Consider the following 23147-nt stretch of genomic DNA (forward strand, 5'->3'; position numbering starts at 1 on the left):
GCAAGGCAAACACCCTGCCTGTTCCAGGCATCAGTCCAGTCCCTGAAGATTTTCTCTGATAGAGGTAAATGTAAAGAGTATGCAGCAGCACTCTATAGAAAGTGGGAGATCTCTTTCCCTGACCTTCCAGGAGGAAAGTGATCAGACATAGAGTTGAGCCATGCATGATCTTAAAGACTTGAACAGAATTTGGGTGCTGACTTCTGTCTGAGGAGTGGAAAGCAGTGAAAGATACAAAGTTATGGAAGGGCATGATCAGATTTGTATGAGAGAACAATCCCTGCTTTCCTGCTGGAGGTGCTACAAGAGAAATCAGGTGTGGGTAGTTGGGACAAGGTATGGCTTGTCTCAAGGCGGATTAGCTATAGTAATCAAGACACTAAATGATGAAATGATTGAACCTTTGGGTATTGGCAAAAGAGATGGCGGGGGCAGATAAATTCAATAAAATGGATTTGAAGGTGAAGAAATTGAGTCACAAGGTGATGTCCCAAGTTTCTGGTATGGAGGACAAAGTGAGTAATACCATTCTATAAGATTTTTTTAAAGGTGACATAGAGGAAGAAGAGGGGAAACAGATGACCTAGACTCACTGCCTATGGGTGTGCAAACTACAGTGCCCACGATTACTGAGGTACTGGAAGTGGAAACTAGAACCCGCCCCTCCCGTACTCACCAATCTTGTATCTGGCTCAGAGCTGTCTCTACCAGAAGAAAAAAGCACCTTTCTGGGTACGACAGAGACCTACCTTATCTCACCTAACCATAACCCTGAGAGGCATTTGACTTTTAACTTTTGTTTGAAGTGCTACAAGGGAGGTATTGGTGGCAAAACCCAATAGAAATATATAGGGGAAAAGTTAGATGAATAGGTCTGGATCCCAAGAGAGACTCTGAGGTGGAGCTTAGATACCAGTATCACTGCCTTGTTGAATCCATGGGTGAAGCACATTGTCTGGGAGAGTCAGTAGTGAGAAGAGAAGAGGTATGGACATTCAGTTACAGTGTGGATGACACTTTCACTCATGTACTTTTATGGGCACTTTCTGGAGACAGAGCACCTTGGTACACCCTCTTTGACTCTTCGATTGGACAGAAACAAGGCCTCCTGGTTCCTTTATGGGATGGGGAGGACATGTCTGTTTCCCATCATAGAATTATGGGTGATGCATGGATCTATTACACCATCAGATACATCACAAAGAGCCTTATTCTTTATGATGTATTCTTAGAGACTCTTTAAAGATCTTGGAGAAGACTTCCTTCTTCAAAATGGCCAAGTCATATTATGATTTTTCTCCTTGGAAGCACCATATACTTATATTTTCTTAACACTTGTTTATTTATTCTTATAGTATTCCATCTGTAGTGAACCTCTAATAGAACTATCCAATCCTGGAGCCAGTGGATCCATATTTTTTGTGACCAGTGATGATGAATTTATCATCAAAACAGTTCAGCATAAAGAAGCTGAGTTCCTTCAGAAACTACTGCCAGGCTATTACATGGTAAGTAATTGTGTGGTTTTTCTGCTTAAGATTTAATTAATTTCCTCAACAGTTTGGAGTGTTTTTTAAAATATTTTTTCAGTGAGTCTTTGACATATTCCTGTCTCATTAGTGATCTTTATTTTGTGTTTAAGTCATACTGTAGCATTGTTTAATAGATTTTTTTAAGTAAATTCGAACTAAGTAGGTGAGATCAGCTATGCCTCATTCAGTTCTGATTCAGATCTCAGCTCAGTCAGCAACTAATTGTGTGGCCATAAGTAAGTAATTAAAATCTGAGTCTTAGTTCCCCTGGTCCTTAAAAACTGGGAAATGTTTATCTTACTTAATAGTTGTGACAAAGAAAAAATTTAAAATAGAGGATAAAAAAGCAATGCATCACTAAGTTCTTCGCAGCCAACCACGTACATAGTGGTAGTATGGGTAGTATGATACTTAGCATTAAACTATAAATACTAAACTATATGTTTAAAACAGCTTCAAATGCTTTTGCATGCACTAACTCATTTATCACTCACTGCAGCCATGGTGCTACAGTTCTAACCATTGTAGATGAGATAATTCAAAATAAGTAAGATAACTTGTAAGAGTTATTCTGCTAGTGCTGTCTTGAACATACTCAGGATTCCAAAGGCTGTATCTTAACTCCTCTTCATCTATATTCCATGGAACCCGTATCCATGGTGGCTATTCTTAGCCACTTTACTTCAGAATGTCAAGCTCTGTAGATCAAAGTACTTTTCACATGTCTTAGGACAAAGAAATAGTAACCTAGCCTTGCTGCATTTAACAGACATTTAGTTAAAGTAAAACCACTTGTGGTCAGAGAGATGCTACAGAGCTAAAGGTACTTGTCTTACAAGTGGTTGACCCTCATTCGATCCCCAGCACCTCTAGAGAAGGATCCTGAATACCACTGAGTATAGCTCAAACCCTGTCCCCAAAGCTATTAAATAAAAATACTTTTTATTTTTATTTAATACTTTATTAAATAAAATATTTTTTCTAAGTATCTTTTTCATATCCCTGGTATCTTTTTACTTTTACTTTCATAATATTTGCCCTATTTCATAATATTTGCTCTATTGGTTTGCCTTTGGGTCAAATGTTAGAATTTGAGTTGATATCACTACTCCATATAACCTGTTTGTTTCTGGATGATGATCTTTTTAAAAAAATTTTTTAAATGATCTTTTTAAAAAAATTTCCCATCCTTATTTGGAAAGAAAATATGTAAAATATGTGCAAATATTAAAATGCAGAGAAAGCAATATTTGCCCATTTTGACATTTTTTCTAATTAAAATTTTATATACTGAAAGTTGTCAGCATTTACATACTACAACGTGAGTCACTTTCTGGAAATGCTGAATTGTTAGAATAAAGTGTTTGTATCCTATAGTATATCAAAAATTATTCAGTAAGGCTTTGCCAAAAGGAACAAGTACTCATTAAGTGAATTCAATGCCATTTTACCCAAAATGTGTGTTCAGTGATCAGCCTTGAGTTTATTCTTTCTGGAATTTAGTTGATGCTGAGGGAGGGACTTCTTTCGTTATAGAAAGAAATATCCTGGTTAATAGTGTGACACTATAAATGAGAAAACTAGAGGCGAGGGAGATAGCTCAAAGTATGGTACCACATTCCTTGCATTTGGGAGGCCCTGAATTGGATCCGTAGCAGCTCATGCCCCCCCTGCAGTATTGCTAGGTGTGTTCAGCTGGTCACCAGCACTGCCTTACTTAAGCCTTGGACTGTCTTGCCTTATAGGCTGAGCTTGGTGGGTTTTGTTTGTTTGTTTGTTTGTTTGTTTGTTTGTTTGTTTTAACCAAAGTGAGATACACAGTTACAAAATTGTTCATGTTTGGGTTTCAGTCATATAATGTTCCAACACCTGTCCCTTCACCAGTGTACATTTCCCACCACCAATGTCCCCAGCTTCCTTCCTGCTGCTCATTCCTCCCTACCCCTCCCAACACTTTTAAAGTGGTACATATGTACGTATGTATGTATGTAATATGTATATAATATATAGGTAATCAGAAACATGATACACATATACACATGTATCTGGTCACCTTTGCTGTTATATTATTTGAGAAACAAGATGAAATCCACAAAACTGTGGGTCAGATCCTAAAGCAGTAGTCATCCTCAAGAGGCAAAACTACTAGGAAAAACACATTTTAAAGAAGTTTATAGCCTCTAAAATTTTCTGAGTTAATTTTTTGTTGTTGGTTTGGTTTGGGGGCCACATCCACTGATGCTTAGGGCTTTCTCCTGGCTCTGTACTCAGGGATCACTACTGGCAGTGCTCAGAGGACCATATGGGGTGCCAGGGATCAAACCTGGATCAGTTGCATGCAAGACAAGCACCCTGCCCACTGTACTATTTCTCTGGCCCGAGTTAATATTTTTTTTCTGCCAAAATTGGACTGGAGCAATAGCATAGCGGGTAGGGCGTTTGCCTTGCACACAGCTGACCCAGGTTCAATTTCTCCGTCCCTCTCAGAGAGCCCAGCAAGCTACTAGAGTATCCCACCCACATGGCAGAGCCTGGAAAGCTACCCGTGACGTATTTGATATGCCAGAAACAGTAACGAGTCTCACAATGAAGACTTTACTGGTGCCTGCTCGAGCAAATCGATGAACAATGGGACAGCAGTGCTAGAGTGCTAAAATTTGAATGTTAGTACAGGACATGAAGAAGTTAGGTTTTTAAAATTACATTTACTTGCTGAGTGGTGAAAACTGTCAGCTTTGTTTCAAGACAGAATGGATGAGATATCACAGAAATCATTGTGCATTAAATAATGCTTAATTCTAAAACACACTTGAGTCAACATTGAATGCATTCAGTGAATTCTGTATACCCACAAAGGAACTAGAAATCTAAATTAAAATCTAGTGGACAATACACACAGATTTTTTGAAGCTTCTCTCCTGAATAAGTAGGGGTGTTTTAAAGAAATTTTTCTACTTTAGAGAAAGTAGAAAATATTGAAAAGAAGAAATGCATCATTCCATTCTTAGACATGTGGATTACTCATATTTAGTATGTATCATTTCAAATGATGTCTTTCTCAACATACACTGTAAAATATTCTAAAATCATGGTCAGATTGACATCACAGAATTAGATGGGGAAAGACCAGAGTGAAGAGTAAGGGTTCTCTGAGTGCTTCCATGGCATCAACACAAAGAATGCATCAAAACTGAGCTGAACACAGCAACATCAAGGGCCCTCATAAGAAAACTCACTGGAAAATACAGAGTTGTTCACTCTGGAGCTGTTGACAAGTTCAGACCCCAGGAGCACTGCCCCTTAGTGTGGGAAGGAGGAAAGCAAAGACTGGAAGAGAACATGGACCATTAAGCTGATACTAGACTTAGAAGGGAAACTTGAGGCAAGAGGGTGCTGACCATAGAGTTTCTACAGAGCTTTGGCTTTCTACCTACACTACAGATAAAGAGTCTTGGGATTTATTAAATCCAGCAAAGGGTGTGTCACACTTGGCTTCAACTGGGAACAGCCATTCCCAAGGAGAGCCCCACCTAGGCCCGCTCCTCAGGGTTGCAGCCTTAGCTCCATCTAACAGGATTACAGCCTTGGTTCTGCCCTGACAAGGTCAAAGCCTTGGCCCCACCCGTAGGTTTACAGTTGCCATTAATTGAACTGGTTTGCAGCCAATTCAGAACTACAAAGAGCTTTCTCAGTGACTTACTCTTCAAGCTAAGAAGCGCACACTGAACACAAAAGCTCCACAGAGGTTCAGCTTTGTATCTGTACGTACTGCTGTGTCCAAAAGAGACTGAGCTCTGGTAGTATCCAGTACAGGCAGTGTGCAGCCATCCCTGGTAGCAGCCATTCCTGAAGCTACAAGTAGGAGCTGTCATCCCAGAAATCAGACACAGCAGGGAGCAGATACCCCAGAGGTAAACACCACCCAAGGTGCAGAGCAAAAATAGTACTGGCAAGTGCAGACATAACACAGGATCTCTAAAGACTAGCTTGGTGAACTGCTGCTGTTGGGTATACATTCCAAGTTCAAGAAAGCAGTGTGAGATAGAGGGACTTGGACATTGACTGCAGGTCACAGTCTGTTGGGACGATGGCACCATATCACAGTGCACCTTCAAGGCACCAGCAACTTTGAGCCTTGGACTAGCTTTCAGGCCAGCTAGGCCTTAATGTTATAGTAACTTACAAGGAATGGTGAGCACAAATTCCCTTTAGTCATCCAGGTGCATAAAACTCAGAGCCATAGGCATAGTTCAGTCTTGCAAACATTCAAAAGTATCCTCTCAAGACATCCATGGTTGCCGGAAATCAGTAGAGTCATAAGCACCAGCTTGGAACTGCAGATGGGAGCACCAGATCACAGCTCAAGCCACTGAAAACGCTGAGATCCAACATTTACTCACATGTAGCATTTGAAATAAGGGAGAAATTAAAGAATTCAACTCTGTCAACAGATGGGATACAAGCCAGGAAAGCCTCAGTTGCATCTGAACTTTCTAAACTGCCCAAAAATGACTTCAGAGATACAGTCCACTGAACTGAGGAAAGCATTGGGAAAGAAAATTGATAAACATGAAGAAAAAAATAAAAGAATTTATTCAAAGAAAAATGGAGAATCTAAAGAATACAGTGGCAGCAAAATTCAGCAAAAGAATGGAAGAAGCAAAATTAAAGTCAGTGACCAAGAATAAAAGGTCTATGACATCATAAATAAAGAAGTAACAGAAAATGTTTTTCAAATAAAAAGAATTTAATATAGATAAATGACAATATCAAGAGGAGCAGCCTCCACATCACAGAAGTGACAGGAGATAAAAGGGAGAATGATTGGTAGAAGCAATAGTAGCTGATAGTTTCCTCAGTCAAAAGAGAGAGAGTTGTGAATTGAATGATTTTACTCAAAAGTGTGTAATGGAAAGAATCTCCAACCAAAACTCCTCTACCTTTCAAGAGTATCACTCGGATTTAAATGACAGAACATTCTCAGTCGAACAACAGCTGCTGGAATTGGTAAAATTTTAAACAACCTTGCAAGGGATATTAAGTGACTTCCTATTAAAAAACAAAAAGCAAGTGGTAATTGACAGAAATAACCAATTTTCATAGAAAAATGCCAACATATTTATTTATTTATTTTCTTTTTGAGTCACAGCCTGCGATACGCAGGGATTACTCCTGGCTCTGCACTCAGGAGTTTCTCCTGGCGGTGCTCGGGGAGCCCTGTGGGATGTTAGGGACAGAACCTGGGTCAGCCACATGCAAGGCAAATGCCCTACACACTGTAGTATTGATCCAGCCCTGCCAACATATTCCTTCGTATCAGTAAGTTTTTTAATATCAGTGGACTGAGTCATTTATCACAAGTTACAGAGTGGATCAGGAGACAAAATCCAACATTTCGCTTCTTACAAGAGACATACTTGAGCTCTCATGATAAACATAGGTTCAAAGGAAATGGTTAGAAAACAATAATATAGAGTAATAGTAGACAGAAAATTGGTAATGGCAGTCCATATATCAGACTAGTAGCATTCAAATTAAAAAAAGCAGTATGAGATAGGGACAAACATAACATTTCTGATTAAAGGGTCAGTAAAGCAAGATAAATCCACCCTAGCTACCCATAAAAGGGGGCAGTAAAGTTTGTGAAGCAACAGCTAATAGCCCTAAGAAAGTACATTGACAGCAGCAAAATGGTAGTGGAACATGTAAACACCCCATGCCATCATTGGACAGATCTATTAGACAGAGCATCATTTTGAAAACAAGTACCTCAAATGAGGAATATGAAGAACTGGGATTAATGATATGTAAACGGCTCTCCACCATGAGAAAGATTAATACATATTCTTCACCAGTGTTCATGGAACCATTCTCCATGGAGCATTCTCTAGTATAGACCACATGCCAAAGAACAGTCGAATGTTCATAAAAATCACAAAATTAGAAATCATATCAAGTTATCTTTTCAGACCATAATGTCATGAAGGTTAAAAATTAAGCATAGAGCCGGAGAAATAGTACAAGCGAATAGGGCATTTTCCTTGCACACGGCTGACCTGGGTTCTATCCCTGGCATTCCATATGGTCCCCAGGCACCACCAGGAATAATTCCTGATTGCAGAACCAGGAGTAACCCCTAAGTATTGCTAGGTGCTGCCCCAAAAGCAAAAAAAATTAAAATAAAAAATAAATTAAGCATATAGGGACCAGAGAGATAGTATAGTGTGTAGGTTGCTTGCCTTCCATGTGGCCAACCCGGATTGATTCCCAGTACTCCATATAGTACACCAGCTCTCCAGGAATCATTACTGAGTGCAAAGTCAGGAGTAACCCCTAAGCACCACAAGACATGACCCAAAAGTTAAAAAAAAAAAGTAATAATAATAACCAGGTAAAGCAAATCAAGAAAAGCTCCAATATTTGGAAAGAGAAACATAGTATAAAAAAATAAATACCATTGGGGGGCCAGAGCAATAGTACAGCAGGTAGAGCTCTTGCCTTACACATGACCCATCCAGGCTCAATCCTCAGCATCCCATGTGATTCCCCCTAGCGCCACCAGGAGTGATTCCTGAGTGCAGAAACAGGACAAACCCCTATGCAACACCTGGTGTAACCCAAAAACAAACAAATAAATGAACAAATAGGGTCAAAGCAGAAATCAAAGAAGAAATGAGAAGATTCTCAAAACAAATAGAATGAAGACACAGACTGTCATGACTTACAGGACACAGCACTAGGAATGATCCCTGAGCACCACTGGGTCTGTCCCCACACACACACCAAAAAAGACCATATATCTACAAAACTACACTGAATGAAAGATGTGGTATTATTACAGCCCTAGGCAAATAAGTAAAATGTCCAGAAATAGGCTCTTGTATTTTGCGAGCTTTTGAGTTTTTATCTTTTGGGGAGAGTTTGGTTTGTTTGTTTTGGGGTAAAATTTGGCTGTGCTCAGAGCATAGTCTTGGCTCTGCACTCAGGGATTACTCAGGCAGGCGGGGGTGGAATTATGGCTACTAGGATTCTAACTCCAGTCAGCCATGGGCAGTACAGGCATCCGCTGTACTATTGCTCTGGCCCCTTTCTGACAGTTTATTATATGGTATAAAAAGATGTTAATTAGGAAATGACAGACTATTCAATAAATAGTCAGACCTTAAGGGACAATTTTTGGCAGAATCTCCTGCCTCCACGCCAGGCTGTCTTCACTGGGGCCCCCTCAGTGGGGGATGGGTTGAGATTCCCTCCCTGCCCCAAGCAGAGCCCTGGCAGCCAAAAACCTCCAGAACCCAGCCACAACCATGCTCAAGGCCACATCCACACACTCGGATGGGCTTCACCCATGAAGGAACCAACAAGGAACCCAGGTATGCAGGACCCATGGCTGAGATCTCCAAGCCTGCTTGGATCAGGACTGGGCCTCCTCCACCTGGGTCCTCGTTTTCCAGTAGCTTGGCAGCCATACCCACAAACCGCCCCTGGTGCCATATAATCTCATCATCGGCGAAGATCCAGAGACTATAAAATAAAACTCCCAGAAGAGAGCAACACATAATCTCCTGCCCTGTGCCAGCTGTCTTCACCAGGGCCTCTTGGAGGGGGTGGGTTGAGTTTCCCTCCCCGCCCCAAGCAGAGCCCTGGCATCCAAAAACCTCCAAAACCCAGCCACAGCCATGCTTAAGGCCCCTCTCCACACACTTGGACAAGCCTCACCCATGAAGGAACCATGGAACCCAGGTATTTGGGACCCGTAGCTGAGATCTCCAAGCCTGTTCGGATCGGGACTGGACCTCCTCCATCCGGGTCCTCCGTTTTTCAGTAGCTTGGAGCCACACCCACAAACCGCCCCCTGGTGCCATATAATCTCATCAACGGCCAAGATCCAGAGACTATAAAACAAAGCTCCCGGAAGAGAGCAATGCAGAATCTCGCATGGCAGAGCCTAGCAAGCTACTTGTGGCATATTTGATTTGCCAAAAGCAGTAACAATAATGGGCCTCGTTCCCTGACCCTGAAGTCATTTGGGACAAATGAGATGTTACTGGTGCCTGCTCAGGCAAATCAGTGAGCAACAGGATGACAGTGACAGTGACAGTGACCTTAGGGGGAAAATTTAATTTTAAGTTTCAGATTATTCTCAAACAAGATCATTGATTACATATGGGTTAAAAAAATGAATGTAATATAGCCAAAACTATTAACACTTTAGGAAAAAATTGGAAACCATGAAATGTTAAAAGCTTTTCTAAACAAGAAGCAAAAAAGGGCACAAAAGTATAGAAATTTTGGGGCTGGAGCGATAGCACAGCGGGTAGGGCGTTTGCCTTGCACGCAGCCGACCTGGGTTCAAATCCCAGCATCCCATATGGTCCCCTGAGCACCGCCAGGGGTGATTCCTGAGTGCATGAGCCAGGAGTGACCCCTGTGCATTGCTGGGTGTGACCCAAAAAGCAAAAAAAAAAAAAAAAAAAGTATAGAAATTTTACTACACTGAAAGGCAAATTAGTATAATAGAAACTAGTTACAGAATTAATGTTAATGTAAGCACATAGAAGATATTGGTAATGATACCCAAAAAAGTGGGGGCAGTAATTTCTTTAAAAGTTGGGGATTGAGGATTATAGAATTTTCATTGTATTTATGTATGTATGTAAATACTTTTAGTAAGCCCTATTTCACCTCTCACCTAAATGCATAATAAAACAAGAATAGGTATATATTCCTTGCTTATATAATTAAGGCATGTTGGAAGAAATTATTTACCCCATAATAGGATAGGGAAATGATAACTATACAAAGTGTATCAAGAACTCTAACATGCACACACAAATCTATTGAAAGATAAGCAAGGGCAAGTAACATCTCAAATATTAAATTTCTGGGTGGGTGAGCCCACCACCCGCCCAGAGCTGCTGAAAACCTCCAGACTCCAATCACCACCATGCTCACAGCTGGAGTCCACAGGCTGCGGGCACACCTCATCCGGGAATGAATCTGTTGAAAAACTCAGATGTGCAGGTTTGTGACCAAAGTCTCCAGGCTCTCACAGAGTCAGGGATGGGCCACCTTCCTCCCATCTCCTTGTTCTCGGGGAGCCTGGCAGCCACGCCCATGAACTGCCTCTGGTGCCATATAGGCTTGTTGACCATCCATGATCTAGAGACTCATGAATACGTCTCGAAAGAGATCAACAAGATGTAGAAATGCTTCCAGACTCCAAAGTCACCATCCAGTTAAAAGCTGGGTGATACTCCAGCTGTATCACCCCATTCAGATTTTCAAAATTCCTGGAGCAACATCTCAAACTCTATACCACTGATATGCCACCACATATGTGATATACACCACATTGGATAAAATATAAAATAGAAGGCAACCAATCTCAGTTAAAATATTAACACACAAACAATCTGTAACAACATGTTAGTAATCTCTTCTACAAGGCCTTAATGATTCCAGGGTGAGATAAAACAATCTTCACACACGTTATTCTAAGAAAACCTTTTTTGATCATTTTTTAGCAAATTATTCAAGACAACCAGTATAAAGTAAATTATTTAGTGCCTGCTATTGGGGCAGGTTTGGGTGGTGGTTGGAAAAATTGGAAATATTGGTGGTGAGAAGGTGTAATGGTAGAATTGATATTGGTATATTGAATGTAATAAAACATCATGAACAACATTATATAAATAAAATAAAATTTTAAATTTCTTGGCACTGGAGTACAAAGTAAATACACTCACTTTACATGATGGCCTAACTCTGTTTGAATTCCCGGTACGAAATGTCCTCCAGATGTGCAGGTAACCCTAGGAGTGACTCCTGAGAACAGAACCAGGAATAGGCCCTGAGCACTTCCCAGTATGAGGAAAAACAAATAAAAATCTAAGTGCTCAATTTCTTTAGTAATCAACTTAATCATGTTCTTTAGAAGAAGTTTCCACTTTTTAGCCAGTCATGCTTAAAAGATTTTAAATGTAGCATTCAGTACTGTTAAGAAACAAACATGATGACCTCTCAGTGTCTGTGTTGCAAGCCGTAATGCCCAAAAGTAGAGAGAGAGTATGGGGAATATTGTCTGCTGTGGAGGCAGGGGGAGGGTGGGAAAGGGGGGGGGTATACAGGAGAATGTGCACTGGCGGAGGAGTAGGTGTTTGATCATTGTGTGATTGTAATGCAACATGAAAGCTTGTAACTATCTCATGGTGATTCAATAAAATTTTTTTTTAAAAGAAAAGAAAAGAAAAAGAAACTATGTAAGAACATACATGGTCTCAAAAAGCATGATTGTAAATTGGCCTATTCATTTTGGAAGACAGAGTTTCAGGAACTATTAAAATTTTAGATGTTCATTTCTTATATCTCACAATTAATTTTCTCTTTAGCGGCTGTAGAGAATAGTCACAGTTGGCACTAATCAATTCTTTGCTGTTTTTAGATGGAGCTAATTTGGGCCTTTCTCTCTCCATTTTTACTTCAGCCACTTTTAATACTCTGAGTTTAGAATGAATAAGTTGCTTTCTCATTGATTTACAATTTTGTGGAATTTCAGGAAATTAGCTCTATTTATCTATATGTGTATGTTGCCACAGCCGAGAGAGAGAGAGAGAGAGAGAGAGAGAGAGAGAGAAGGGGAGAGAGAGAGTGAGAGAGGGGGAGAGACAGAGAGAGATCAGCCATACTGTCATAGTTGAGATTTAAAAATATATATAGTAAGGGAATAGCAAATGGTCAAAGCCATTGGGACTGAAACTTTTGTCTATAGAACTGAGCTGACATGGATAGGGAAATCCTTGGGACACAGGTAGAGGGAAGCAGGCTCTCCGGTGATGGGTGTTGGAATGATAGATGCATGAAAAGTATGACTAAAAAGTAGAAGTACTGTCTCAATAAAAATGGCAAAAAAATTAAAAATAAATAAAATTAAAATAATATGAAAAGTTGCTGTTTAAATATGCCAACTTAAGAACTAGATTAGAAGCAGTAAGTTTTAGCAGTGCCCATTATAATGATAAACACATTTCATTTTTAATTATACTAGATAAAGAGATGTCTTTATTAATAGAATTTATTTGGTATAAATAGACTAAGTAATTTTTTTCTTCTTTTAGAACTTAAACCAGAATCCAAGGACTCTTTTGCCAAAATTCTATGGACTGTATTGCATGCAATCAGGAGGCATTAATATTCGAATTGTGGTGATGAACAATGTCTTACCGCGCTCCATGAGAATGCACTCTACATATGACTTGAAAGGCTCCACCTATAAGCGTAGAGCTTCACGAAAAGAGAGAGAGAAATCCAACCCTACATTTAAGGACTTAGATTTCCTGCAAGACATGCATGAAGGGTTGTATTTTGATACGGAAACTTACAACGCACTCATGAAAACGCTTCAACGTGATTGCCGGGTAAGAAATTGGTCATTGCTGTGAATTCCTTTGAAAAAGTCATCTGTGATCCTGTGTCTTGGTAAACAGTGTCCAAAAAGTTCATGTGGAATCCAGTGATTCCCAGTGCTTGTGCTGATTTAAGTTTCCTTGATGAGGGAATGGAGTGTGTGGTTTGTTTGGGCCATACCCAGCTGTGCTCAGAGCTTACTTACCTTTGTGCTTAGGGATCACTCCTGGTGAGCTCTGGTTGCCATGAATCGAACTAGGGTCTGCCACATGCAAGGCAAGTGCCCAGCGTGCTATACAATTTTTCTGGCTCTATGTCCTTGATTTTTAGTGGCTAATAGGGAAATTATCTGGAATCTCCACAGATATTACTAATCATCTAATTTAGCTTTCTTAGATAAAACAAAACAGGAAGGACTGGGAGACGGCACAGAGTTAGGATGCATTCCTAGCATGGGCTCAAGCTGGGCTCAATTATTGGCACCACATGGTCCCCGAGCATTACTGGGTGTGGCTCTAGAAGCCCCCAGCAGCACCATGGCAGCCCTATAACCCAAGCACCCAGGCAACATTGCATTGCTGAGGCCATGGCATTGAAACACTGGCCTCATTGGTTGAGACTCACCAGTGGGACCCCATTATGTTCTGAGCTCACTTGGAAGACAAAAAAAAAATTTTTTTTCTTACTCCTCTATGGTTTAGGTTGCAGGAAGTAGATGAAAGATCTTTTAGAAGAAAGCGTGGAACTGTAAAGCTCATTGCAAGTTGAGGCATCTATAGAGTGACAATCATTGCTTAAGAAATTCTCAGCAGGAGTATTTCTTGGCGCAGATGAAGTTGGGAGAACCTGCCAGGACACAAGGTTGAGTTAGGCAGGGTGGGGTGTGCAGAAGGTGTGAGGGTGCAGAGGACCTCACCTGGGCTTTGCTTGGAAATGCCATTTGGACTCATGGGAACTGATCACAGAAATATGAGACTGGATTTCCAGACTTCTGGGCCTGGACAGATGACTGATAGGTTGAAGGTAGGGATACTCTTCTTGGCTAGTGCAAAATTCATCAGTAGTGCCCCATGTGACAGGTAGAGAATCCTTACTGAGAAGCAGAGGCCAGCCTGTCTGTGTTTTCCCTTTCTGCATACATTTACAATGATATGACAGTGTTCAGTCCTTGAAATTGTGTTTCATTGAGACGTTACTCTGTTGCTCCTATTCCTTTTCCCCCCACTTTATTTAAATACCGTGGTTTACAAAGTTGCTCATGATGGTATGTTACAGGCATTCAATGTTCCAAAACCAATCCCACCACCACTATCACCTTCCCGCCATCATTATCTCCATTTCCCCAACCACCCTTCAAGCCCACTCCCATAGCAGGCCCACAGTAATTTATTTTATATTGCTTGTTACCACTAAATGGCTAAGGAATGATCAAAAAAAACTTTAGTAAAAGAAAATTTGTGAAAATTGTTGTATCTCACCTGAGAGCATTAAGTCCTTTTCTGAGGGTTTATTAACCATTGTTGCTAGTTAAGCCTTCTGTGTTAATGTTTTAGTGAGTCAAGATTAGCTGGCTCCTACTTTACATTCCCTCCAATCTGGTGTGTCCCCACTGGGTTGTTAGTATTGTAGAGTTTGGATATGCTGTTCTAGAGAATCCAGAATATTGAGTTGGGCCTGGTGTCAGCTCTTGGGGTGTGAGTGGAGCTTCTGGGGTTTTTGGTAGAGTGAGAACTTTGCCCTCCCCCCTCCTGAGATCACCCCAGAAATCTCATCCATTTCTCCTAATCTTTACTACCTTTTATTGACGGTTTAAAGTGAACAGGGCTAGTAATGAAATGTTTTAAAATTGTTACTATACTTATGGGGGCGGCGGGAGGTGTATTTGGAAAGGGTCATACCAGAGGTTCTGAGAGGGGCTCAGTAAGGGACTGGCCCACAGTTGTATGCTCAGGGGCCAAACATGTCAGGGAATTGAGTCCAGGGCTACTGATTAGCAAGGCGTGTGCTCTGTCAACATAGCCCTGGCCCCAAATCTAGGATTTTTTTAAATACATCATTTCCCTTTCTTCTCTATTCCTCTTTTTTTAAAATTTTTTAAATTTTACTGAATCACCATGAAATAGTTACAAGCTTTCATGTTTGGGTTACAATCTCACAATGATCAAACACCCATCCCTCCACTAGTGCACATTCCCCACCACCGATATCCCCAGTATAACCTTTTTTTTCACCCTCCTCCTGCCTCTAAGGCAGACAATATTCCCCATACTCTCTCTCTACTTTTGGGCATTATGGCTTGCAACACAGACACTGAGAGGTCATCATGTTTGGTCCATTATCTACTTTCGGCATGCATCTCCCATCCCAACTGGTTCCTCCAGCCATCATTTTCTTAGTGATCCCTTCTCTATTCCATTTGCCTTCTCCCCTCCACTCATGAAGCAGTCTTCTAGCTATGGGGCAACCCGAGTGCCCTAAAACAGATGACTGGTTAAAGAAAATTTGGTACATCTACACAATGGAATTGTATGCAACTGTTAGGAGAGATGAAGTCATGAAATTTGCTTATAAATGGATAAACATGCAGAGTATCATGCTAAGTTAAATGAGTCAGAAAGAGAGGGACAGGGGCCGGAGCGATAGCACAGCGGGTAGGGCGTTTGCCTTGCACGCGGCCGACCCGGGTTCGATCCCCGGCATCCCATATGGTCCCCCAAGCACTGCCAGAAGTAATTCCTGAGTGCAGAACCAGGAGTAACCCCTGAGCATCGCTGGGTGTGACCCAAAAAGAAAAAAAAAAGAGAGAGGGACAGACATAGAGGGACTGCATTCATTTGTGGAGTGTAGGGTAGCATCACATGAGGCTGACACCCAAGGACGGTAGATACAAGGGCCAGGGGGATTGCCTCTATTCCTCTTTTGATGTTAGTATTATCAGTACTCCCGCTTGAATTGATTAACAGTTCCATTCTTACAGAGGGTAAGAAAATTGGCCAGCATTTCTTAGCAAGTCAGAGGCAGAATGTGTCCCCTTGGATAATAAAGCATGTTCTCCTTAACAACTAAAACAGAAAGATTCACTAAAAAGAGTATTAATGTCCTTTTAGAAGTCTAGGAAGAGCAGTGGGAAAACAGCCAAGTGTCCCACAGAGCCATTCAGATATCTGGGTGAATGTGAGTGATTCATCTTTCTCTTAAGAAAAAGAAAAGAAAGAAAAGAAAACAGCAACACGCACATCTTAGAAGAACCGCTTTCCTGTGCCGTTTCTGCCCTCATGGGATGTGGGTGAAAAGTGACTCAGTTCCCCACAGTTTAGCTCCAGTCTCTGGCTCACTTTCTCTAAGGATGTGTATGAGTGTGTGTCTGCTTCTTGCCTCTTTAATATGGAAGACTTTTCCCCTGCTGTCTTCTAAAGCTACATGCTTTTGTGCCAGGAAAGAAAAGAAAGAAAGTAAAATATCAAAGAGCCATTCCACAGGATTTGTCTGTTTATTAGTGTTTCCTGAGCCCAATACTGATAGAACAAGGTCAAACAGGATTTTGCCTTGGGAATGAGACTGGAGATTTTTCTTCTTTTTTTTTTTTTTTTAAGATTTGCTGTCCTAAGAAATACACAAATGTTAATGTAGAGATAGCTTCAGCCCACTGCCTCTCACTAATGCATTTGATCTGGTACTTCTTTCTAGATCATGGATCAGTCCCCTCTTCTCCATATGCACAGCCACTACCTTTAGTGAGACCCTGTTTATGTGTCACCCAGGACATTGCACTCTACAATTTACATCCCCAAGGCTGCCGCTCCTTTCCCTCTGGTTCCCTCACTGGTTCCCTCTGCCTTTGGGCCGGAGACCATGACTCCTAGTTCAGATGCTTCCTGATAATTCTCTTCCACCTTCCCCAGACATTCCTTTAATTTCCTTCTCTCTCATCTCCACAAAGCATACTACATCCTGCTGTCCTGATCTCTTGGACATTCTCTAGATGTTTTCGTCTTTTACTGCACCCCAGATCATCTTCTGCTCTCTTCCTCCTGGCCTTCACTTCCTCATCTCAGGACTTCTTAGGAATCACTTGTAAGATCACAAGACCATGGGCCCTTAGTCTGGGAGGTTTAGCTCTTTATTGTGCTTTTACTCAGTGTGGTTGGTATTTTTTTTAATTCATATATTAAGCCTGTGGATACAGAAACCTTAAATCCGACTTTATATCTACATTACCAGGTGCTTGGAAAATGTCTGTTGAGCTATCTGCTGATAAAGATAGGTTTAGATACATTTACACAAAATTCTCTTTGCTGACTCTTTTGCACCTAGCTGATTTTGTAAGCTATTTTGGAAGAAGTATCCGATTTTGCTGCAATGCCTGCTAGGTATAGCATTGAGACTTTAATACAGCAGATGGCCTCTATGTTAAATCATTTGGAACTACTCAAAAGAATTGTAGCAATTGTCCCCATATTGAGTCATTTGTATGAGTTCAACAACAACAACAGTATATGCTATTTTAATTATTTACACAGAAGGAATGTTGTAGTCATTAGACTTCATTTTCTTTAATACTGAATCTTGACTCCTTCATGGGTATGGGCTGTCTCTCTGGTTAGATTGTGAATGTCTCAAAGGCCAAAATCTCATCCTTTATACCCTTCTGCAGATGCTGTACCAGCTTTGTGGTATGCACTCAATACGTATTAGAAGATTATGATGAATTCTTTGGAAAAACAATTGGGAACTCTTTTTTTATTCATTTCTAATTCACTGTAATTATTTCTGATGTAGCATATATGTAAGAGGTCTAGAGTCCCCTATCACTTAATTAAGTAGATAAATTAGTATGTCCTGCAATATTTATTGATAACTCTGGGGAAATGACAGTGACACAAATTATATTAGTGAAAATTTATGTTTACACTCTAAATATTTCTTATTCCTTCGAGCAGGAGTCATATCAGGCACTGTCTTAATCATTAATGACCTACAAGACTTATTTTAAATTTATTATCATTTGGGGTTGAGAGGCAAAGTTATTAATTTTTCAAGAGTAGGGAACCAATTTTCTTTTTTTATACAAATGTCTTTCACCATAAATATTAATAGGGTCTCATAATTTAACTAAGCCAGTTTTAAGAATACTTAAACTTTTTAATATGCAAACTGGTACCTTTCTTTCTCTGTAAAGTTATAGATGAGTCTTGTCAACTCTGGGCACTTTTGCATGGATTCTTCTTTAAAATACTCAATTTGTCACCATAGTTTTTAGCCCTTAGCTCTAATTTTGTTTAACGTTAATGTTTTTCACATTTTAATTTAGAGAATTTATTTTCATTTTCTTATGTTGGTTGCCTTCCCCTTGCTATTAAGGAAAAACAGGGCACCAATCCTAATAAGTGATGGATACCTTTTATTGATTATAGGACTAAAATGTATCCATTTTCTTTATCATTAAAGAATTAAATGTAGGACCAGGATTTGTTGGGCAGAGCACTCACAGAGGCCTTGAGTTTGATCCCAATAATACACACACACACACACACACACACACACACACAGACTTTTGTTTTAGATTTCATCTAAAGCATTAGAAGGGGACAGGAATATCATCAACTCTACGTGTTCATACCATGGGGCCTTAGCAATAATATGGTGGGTAGGATTTTGCCATTCATACCCCCAACTCAGGTTCAGTCCATGGCACTCCATATAGACCCCTGAACCCACCAGGAGTAATTCCTAAGTGCAAAGTGAGAAGTAGGCCCTGACAACCACCAGGTATGGCCCCAAAACAAAAAAAAAATTATATTCATTTTGCACCTTGAAAGAGTATTTACCAAAAAAAAGTATAGGCTTAGTCACTGCCTTTCAAATTATTTTTAAAATCTTCTAATCCCAGAATACATTTTATTATCAACTGCTTTAAATCACATTCTAAATTTTACAATCTACAGCACTTATTTTGTTATACTTGCAATGTTAACATAAATCAAAATTAAAGTTGGTGAGCAAATCAATAAGTAAAATCAACTTATAGAATCAGCCATCACTTGAGCTGAAAATAATCATCTAATCACTGAGAAACAGTGGGAAATGCCTTCCACCCTTTAGTTGGAGAGAAAATTATTTTGGAAATGTAAAATGTAGACATGTCTAGGCAAACTGGATTTCTTTGTGAGATTAGAAACAAAGACATAATCGTATATTCAAGGACTTTTAAACATTTTCTAATAATACACTGCTTTTTCTAAAATGTTTTTCTTTGATATGATTGTTGATTCACATGCAGTTGGAAAAGTAATTTACCCTTCACCTAGTTCCCCAACAGCCACTTGTATGACCTTCGTACAGTATCACAACCAGGAAATTGACTTTGATATAGTAATCCACTGATCTTTCTCAGATTTCAGCAGTTTTGTGCGAAGTTGTATGTGTATATGTACATACAGTTTTTGAGATACCAAGCACATTATGATTTGAGTGACCACCCCAGACAAGATTAAACCTGTTTCTTTACAAAGAATCCCTAATGCCACCTCCTTTCCACACAGCTCCTTCCTTGCAAACCTCCTCCTCCCCCCTGCCCCACCCCAGTCTGTTCCCATCTCTCAAATTTTGGCACTTTGAGAATGCCATACTAATGGGACCGTACAGTACTTTACCTCTTAGATTGACTTTTTTGCTCAGCCTAATAATACCTTTGAGATCCACCAAGTTACTGTATCTATCAATAATTTGTCCCTTTTGCTTACTGTGGGTTTTTCTTGGTATGTATGTTACAATTTAACTAGCCACCCTCTGGGGAATCCATGGTTTTTAGGGTTTTGCAGGGGGGGTTGGCTATTACTGATGAAATGGCTAAAATTTTAAAAATTGCATATTAGTTCAGATAGAGAAGGGAACACCAAGTAAAATGTGGTGGGAGGACCTGCTCAAGATGGGAGAGGCATGCTCAAAGCAGAGTATAGACCGAACACGATGGCCACCCAATAACTCCATTGCTTACCACAACACCCAAAAGGAGAGAAAGAACAAAAGGGAATGCTCTGCCACAGAGGCGGGGGTGGGGAGGCCCCCGATGGGTGGGGGGTGGGAGCGATGATGGGATCATCAGTGGAGAATGGGCACTGGTGGAGGGATGGGTACTCGAGCTGTGTATGGCTGAAACACAAGCACGAGAAAATGTAATCTGTTATCTGTACCCTCACGGTAATTCATTAATTAAAAAACTAAATTAATTATTTTTTTAAAAAAGGGAGGGAAAGTGGAAACAAGCTACACTTCCAGCATCTCTGTGTCATTCACCTCATGGAAATACAGCAGCCTTAAAACAATGGGAAAAAATTGCATATCAGTTTTTGCAGAATCCTGTTCTATTTCTCTGACTCTATACCCCTATGTAATATGTGTCACATGGTTCACATATGTTTTATAAGAAACTGACATACCCTTTTCCAGAGTGACTATACAATTTAACATTCCTACCAGCAATATATGTTGGTCTAGTTTCTTTTCTTCTTCCTCAGCATTTGCATGTCACTGTTTTTTATTTTGGCTATCAGGTGTTTGTTTCAGTCTCCTGTTTAAAAAAAAATACTTGAGTATATATTCCAACCAAGCATAAGATTCATTCAATAAAAAAGCAGTTTGAGGGGCTGGAGTGATAGCACAGCAGATAGGGCATTTGCCTTGCATGCGGCCAACCCGGGTTCAATTCCCAGCATTCCATATGGTCCCCTGAGCACTACCAGGAGTAATTCCTGAGTGTAGAGTCAGGAATAACCCCATGTGCATCGCCAGGTGTGACCCAAAAAGAAAAAAAATGCAGTTTGAGAGTCTGGAGCAATAGCACAGTAGATATGGCATTTGCCTTGCATGCGGCTGACCCGGGTTCGATTGCCAGCATCCCATAAGGTCCCCTGAGCACCACCAGGAGTAATTCCTTAGTGCATGAGCCAAAAGTAACCCTTGTGCATCACAGGGTGTGACCAAAAAAGAAAAAAAAGCAGTTTGAAAATATAGGAGAGGGTAGTGAGAAAAGGAAGCCATAACTTGCCATAACTTGCAAGTAAGTCTAAAGACTGATACTAAATCCTACATGTCTGTAGGATTTAAAAACAATTGATGAGGGTCCCCAAGGAAAGAGCTCTAACATATAGATTTCAGCATGTGTGTTTCTAATAGAAAGAAATTTCTATGTACTTTAAATACTCACGGTACTTACTTTAAATGTTTTTTGATCCATTGGCATGTCTATACTTTATTGTAATTACTTGGCTACATGTTTAATGTGTGCCTACTAAAAATCTGCTCTCTGTAAAAAGGGGAACATGTGTGATTTCATATTCCCATGTGCCTAATCACTAAGCAAACTAGCAGTTGTCTTTTGTTTCTTTTTTTAGTTATAATATTTATTTAGAATAACTTATATATCATAAACTTTAACCATTTAAAGTATATTATTTAATTATTTACACATTTTATAACACTTTAATTACCTCAATGTATTTCATAACTCATTCAGTGGTCCAATTCCCCCCTCTTCCCCAGACCAAAACAACGGTTTGATCTACTTCCTGCTTTTTAGATTTAATAGAAATTGTCTTAATGTTTTTCTTTTGATGAAGCCCATTTTGACAAATGGCAAACATTTTTGAAACAGTGAACCTTACCTAATTGATAATATAATTAGGGCAGTCTTTAGAAGTGTCTAGTCCTGGGGCTGGAGAACTGGCTCATGTGTATACAAGCCGCCGCAGTTAACTCTCATAGGTGGGGGATGGCGGGTGTTCCTACTAGCAGGAAAGGACAAGATAGATGAATCAGCACAGGAGTTTCAGGATACCTGCAAATACCTACAAATACAAATCAAAATGCTCAGCTATATCTATGACTTCTTATTATAAGTGGAGCCTCAATATAAGTCGGAAATAATTCTCAATTTTTTTGCAAAACCAGCTACTCTAGATTTCAGAGGAACACAGGAGGTTTTATATAACCTATAGATAGCAAAATAGTTTGACATGTAGGGCATATCAAATAATCTTAGAATTCATGTAGGGAATAGTGTACTTCGTGCATGACTTTTGGACACTGAGGATTCATTTTCAAAGACAGTTCTCCAGTTAGTGATTTACCACGTAATACAGATTTACACTCAGACAGGGAAAGATTGACATGAAAGTAGTTTCTTTCCTTAGTTCCTACAACTGCCTATGAAGAAAATGACATCATTGTCCTTAAACAATAAAGTGGTGCCTGAGCCATGTGTCGTCCACATCTCCTCCTTTGAGATGTGTACTTTCATGCTTTCTTGGCTAATGCTGGGATGTGTGTAAGGGCTCTCTCTGCCCTTGTAGAAGCCCGGATTTTTCTCTTGAGCACGATTCTCTCCACTCTCTCCCACTTTCTCTTTCTCCTTCCATTCAAAACCTCCAAATAAAACCTGTTTTACTTCAAAAAAAAACTTTTATTGAAGAGCCATGATTTAAAAAATTGCTGATAGTTGTATTTTAGGTATACAATAATTCAACACCAATCCCTCCACTGGTGTCAACTTCCCTTCACCAGTGTTTCCAGATTCCCTCCCCATCCCACTCCTCACTCCACCCTGCCTGCCCACTGGACAAGCACAGTGCAGAGTTCTCGTGGTTTCCACTTAGATCTCATGTCTTCAGTTCTGTTGAATCTGTGTTTTGGGTAAATCACTGGTATAACTGAAGCCCCAATGCCTGTGAATTCATTACATCTAGTTCTCTTTTTCCCTCCCTTGATTTCTTTCCTTCTCTGTCTCTTCTATAAACATTGTAGTCAAGGATTATCTAAGCATCCCCTTTACTACAATACATTTCCTCATCCAGTACTCTGTGCACACCATTATTCATTGTTACACTCAGTACAATAGCTAAGATATGGAATCAACAACTTAGGTGTCCAATTACAGATGAATGGATTATGAAGGTGTGGAATATATATACACAGCAGACTTAAAATTTTTAACCAGGTGTCTCTAACACCAAACTCTATGACCTTTCATCAATACTGCTCCTTAAGTTCAAAATGAAAACCTGAATAATGTAGTGTTACACACACACACACGGGATGAAGTGGGACTGCCCAATAGCTGATTTTCTAACTCTAACAGTAGGCTATAAAAGAAAGTGTTAGAAGTGTTGGAAAGGATTCTATGGCAGCTGGAGAGATAGTACTATGGGCTGG

At 40.1% G+C, this 23147-nt stretch overlaps 1 protein-coding gene across 3 annotated transcripts in view; it reads left to right on the top strand.

The window, feature by feature from the left end:
• Positions 1 to 23147, top strand: part of PIP5K1B (phosphatidylinositol-4-phosphate 5-kinase type 1 beta) — a 354670-nt gene that overhangs the window by 219089 nt on the left and 112434 nt on the right. For all 3 annotated transcript variants that reach the window (XM_055132200.1, XM_055132196.1, XM_055132192.1), the window contains 2 exons: positions 1356 to 1508; positions 12650 to 12949. In XM_055132200.1, coding sequence (XP_054988175.1) covers positions 1356 to 1508; positions 12650 to 12949 — 453 coding nt within the window. The remainder of the gene's footprint in view (positions 1 to 1355; positions 1509 to 12649; positions 12950 to 23147) is intronic.

Source organism: Sorex araneus, chromosome 1 (genome assembly GCF_027595985.1).
Source record: "Sorex araneus isolate mSorAra2 chromosome 1, mSorAra2.pri, whole genome shotgun sequence".
Taxonomy (NCBI): domain Eukaryota; kingdom Metazoa; phylum Chordata; class Mammalia; order Eulipotyphla; family Soricidae; genus Sorex; species Sorex araneus.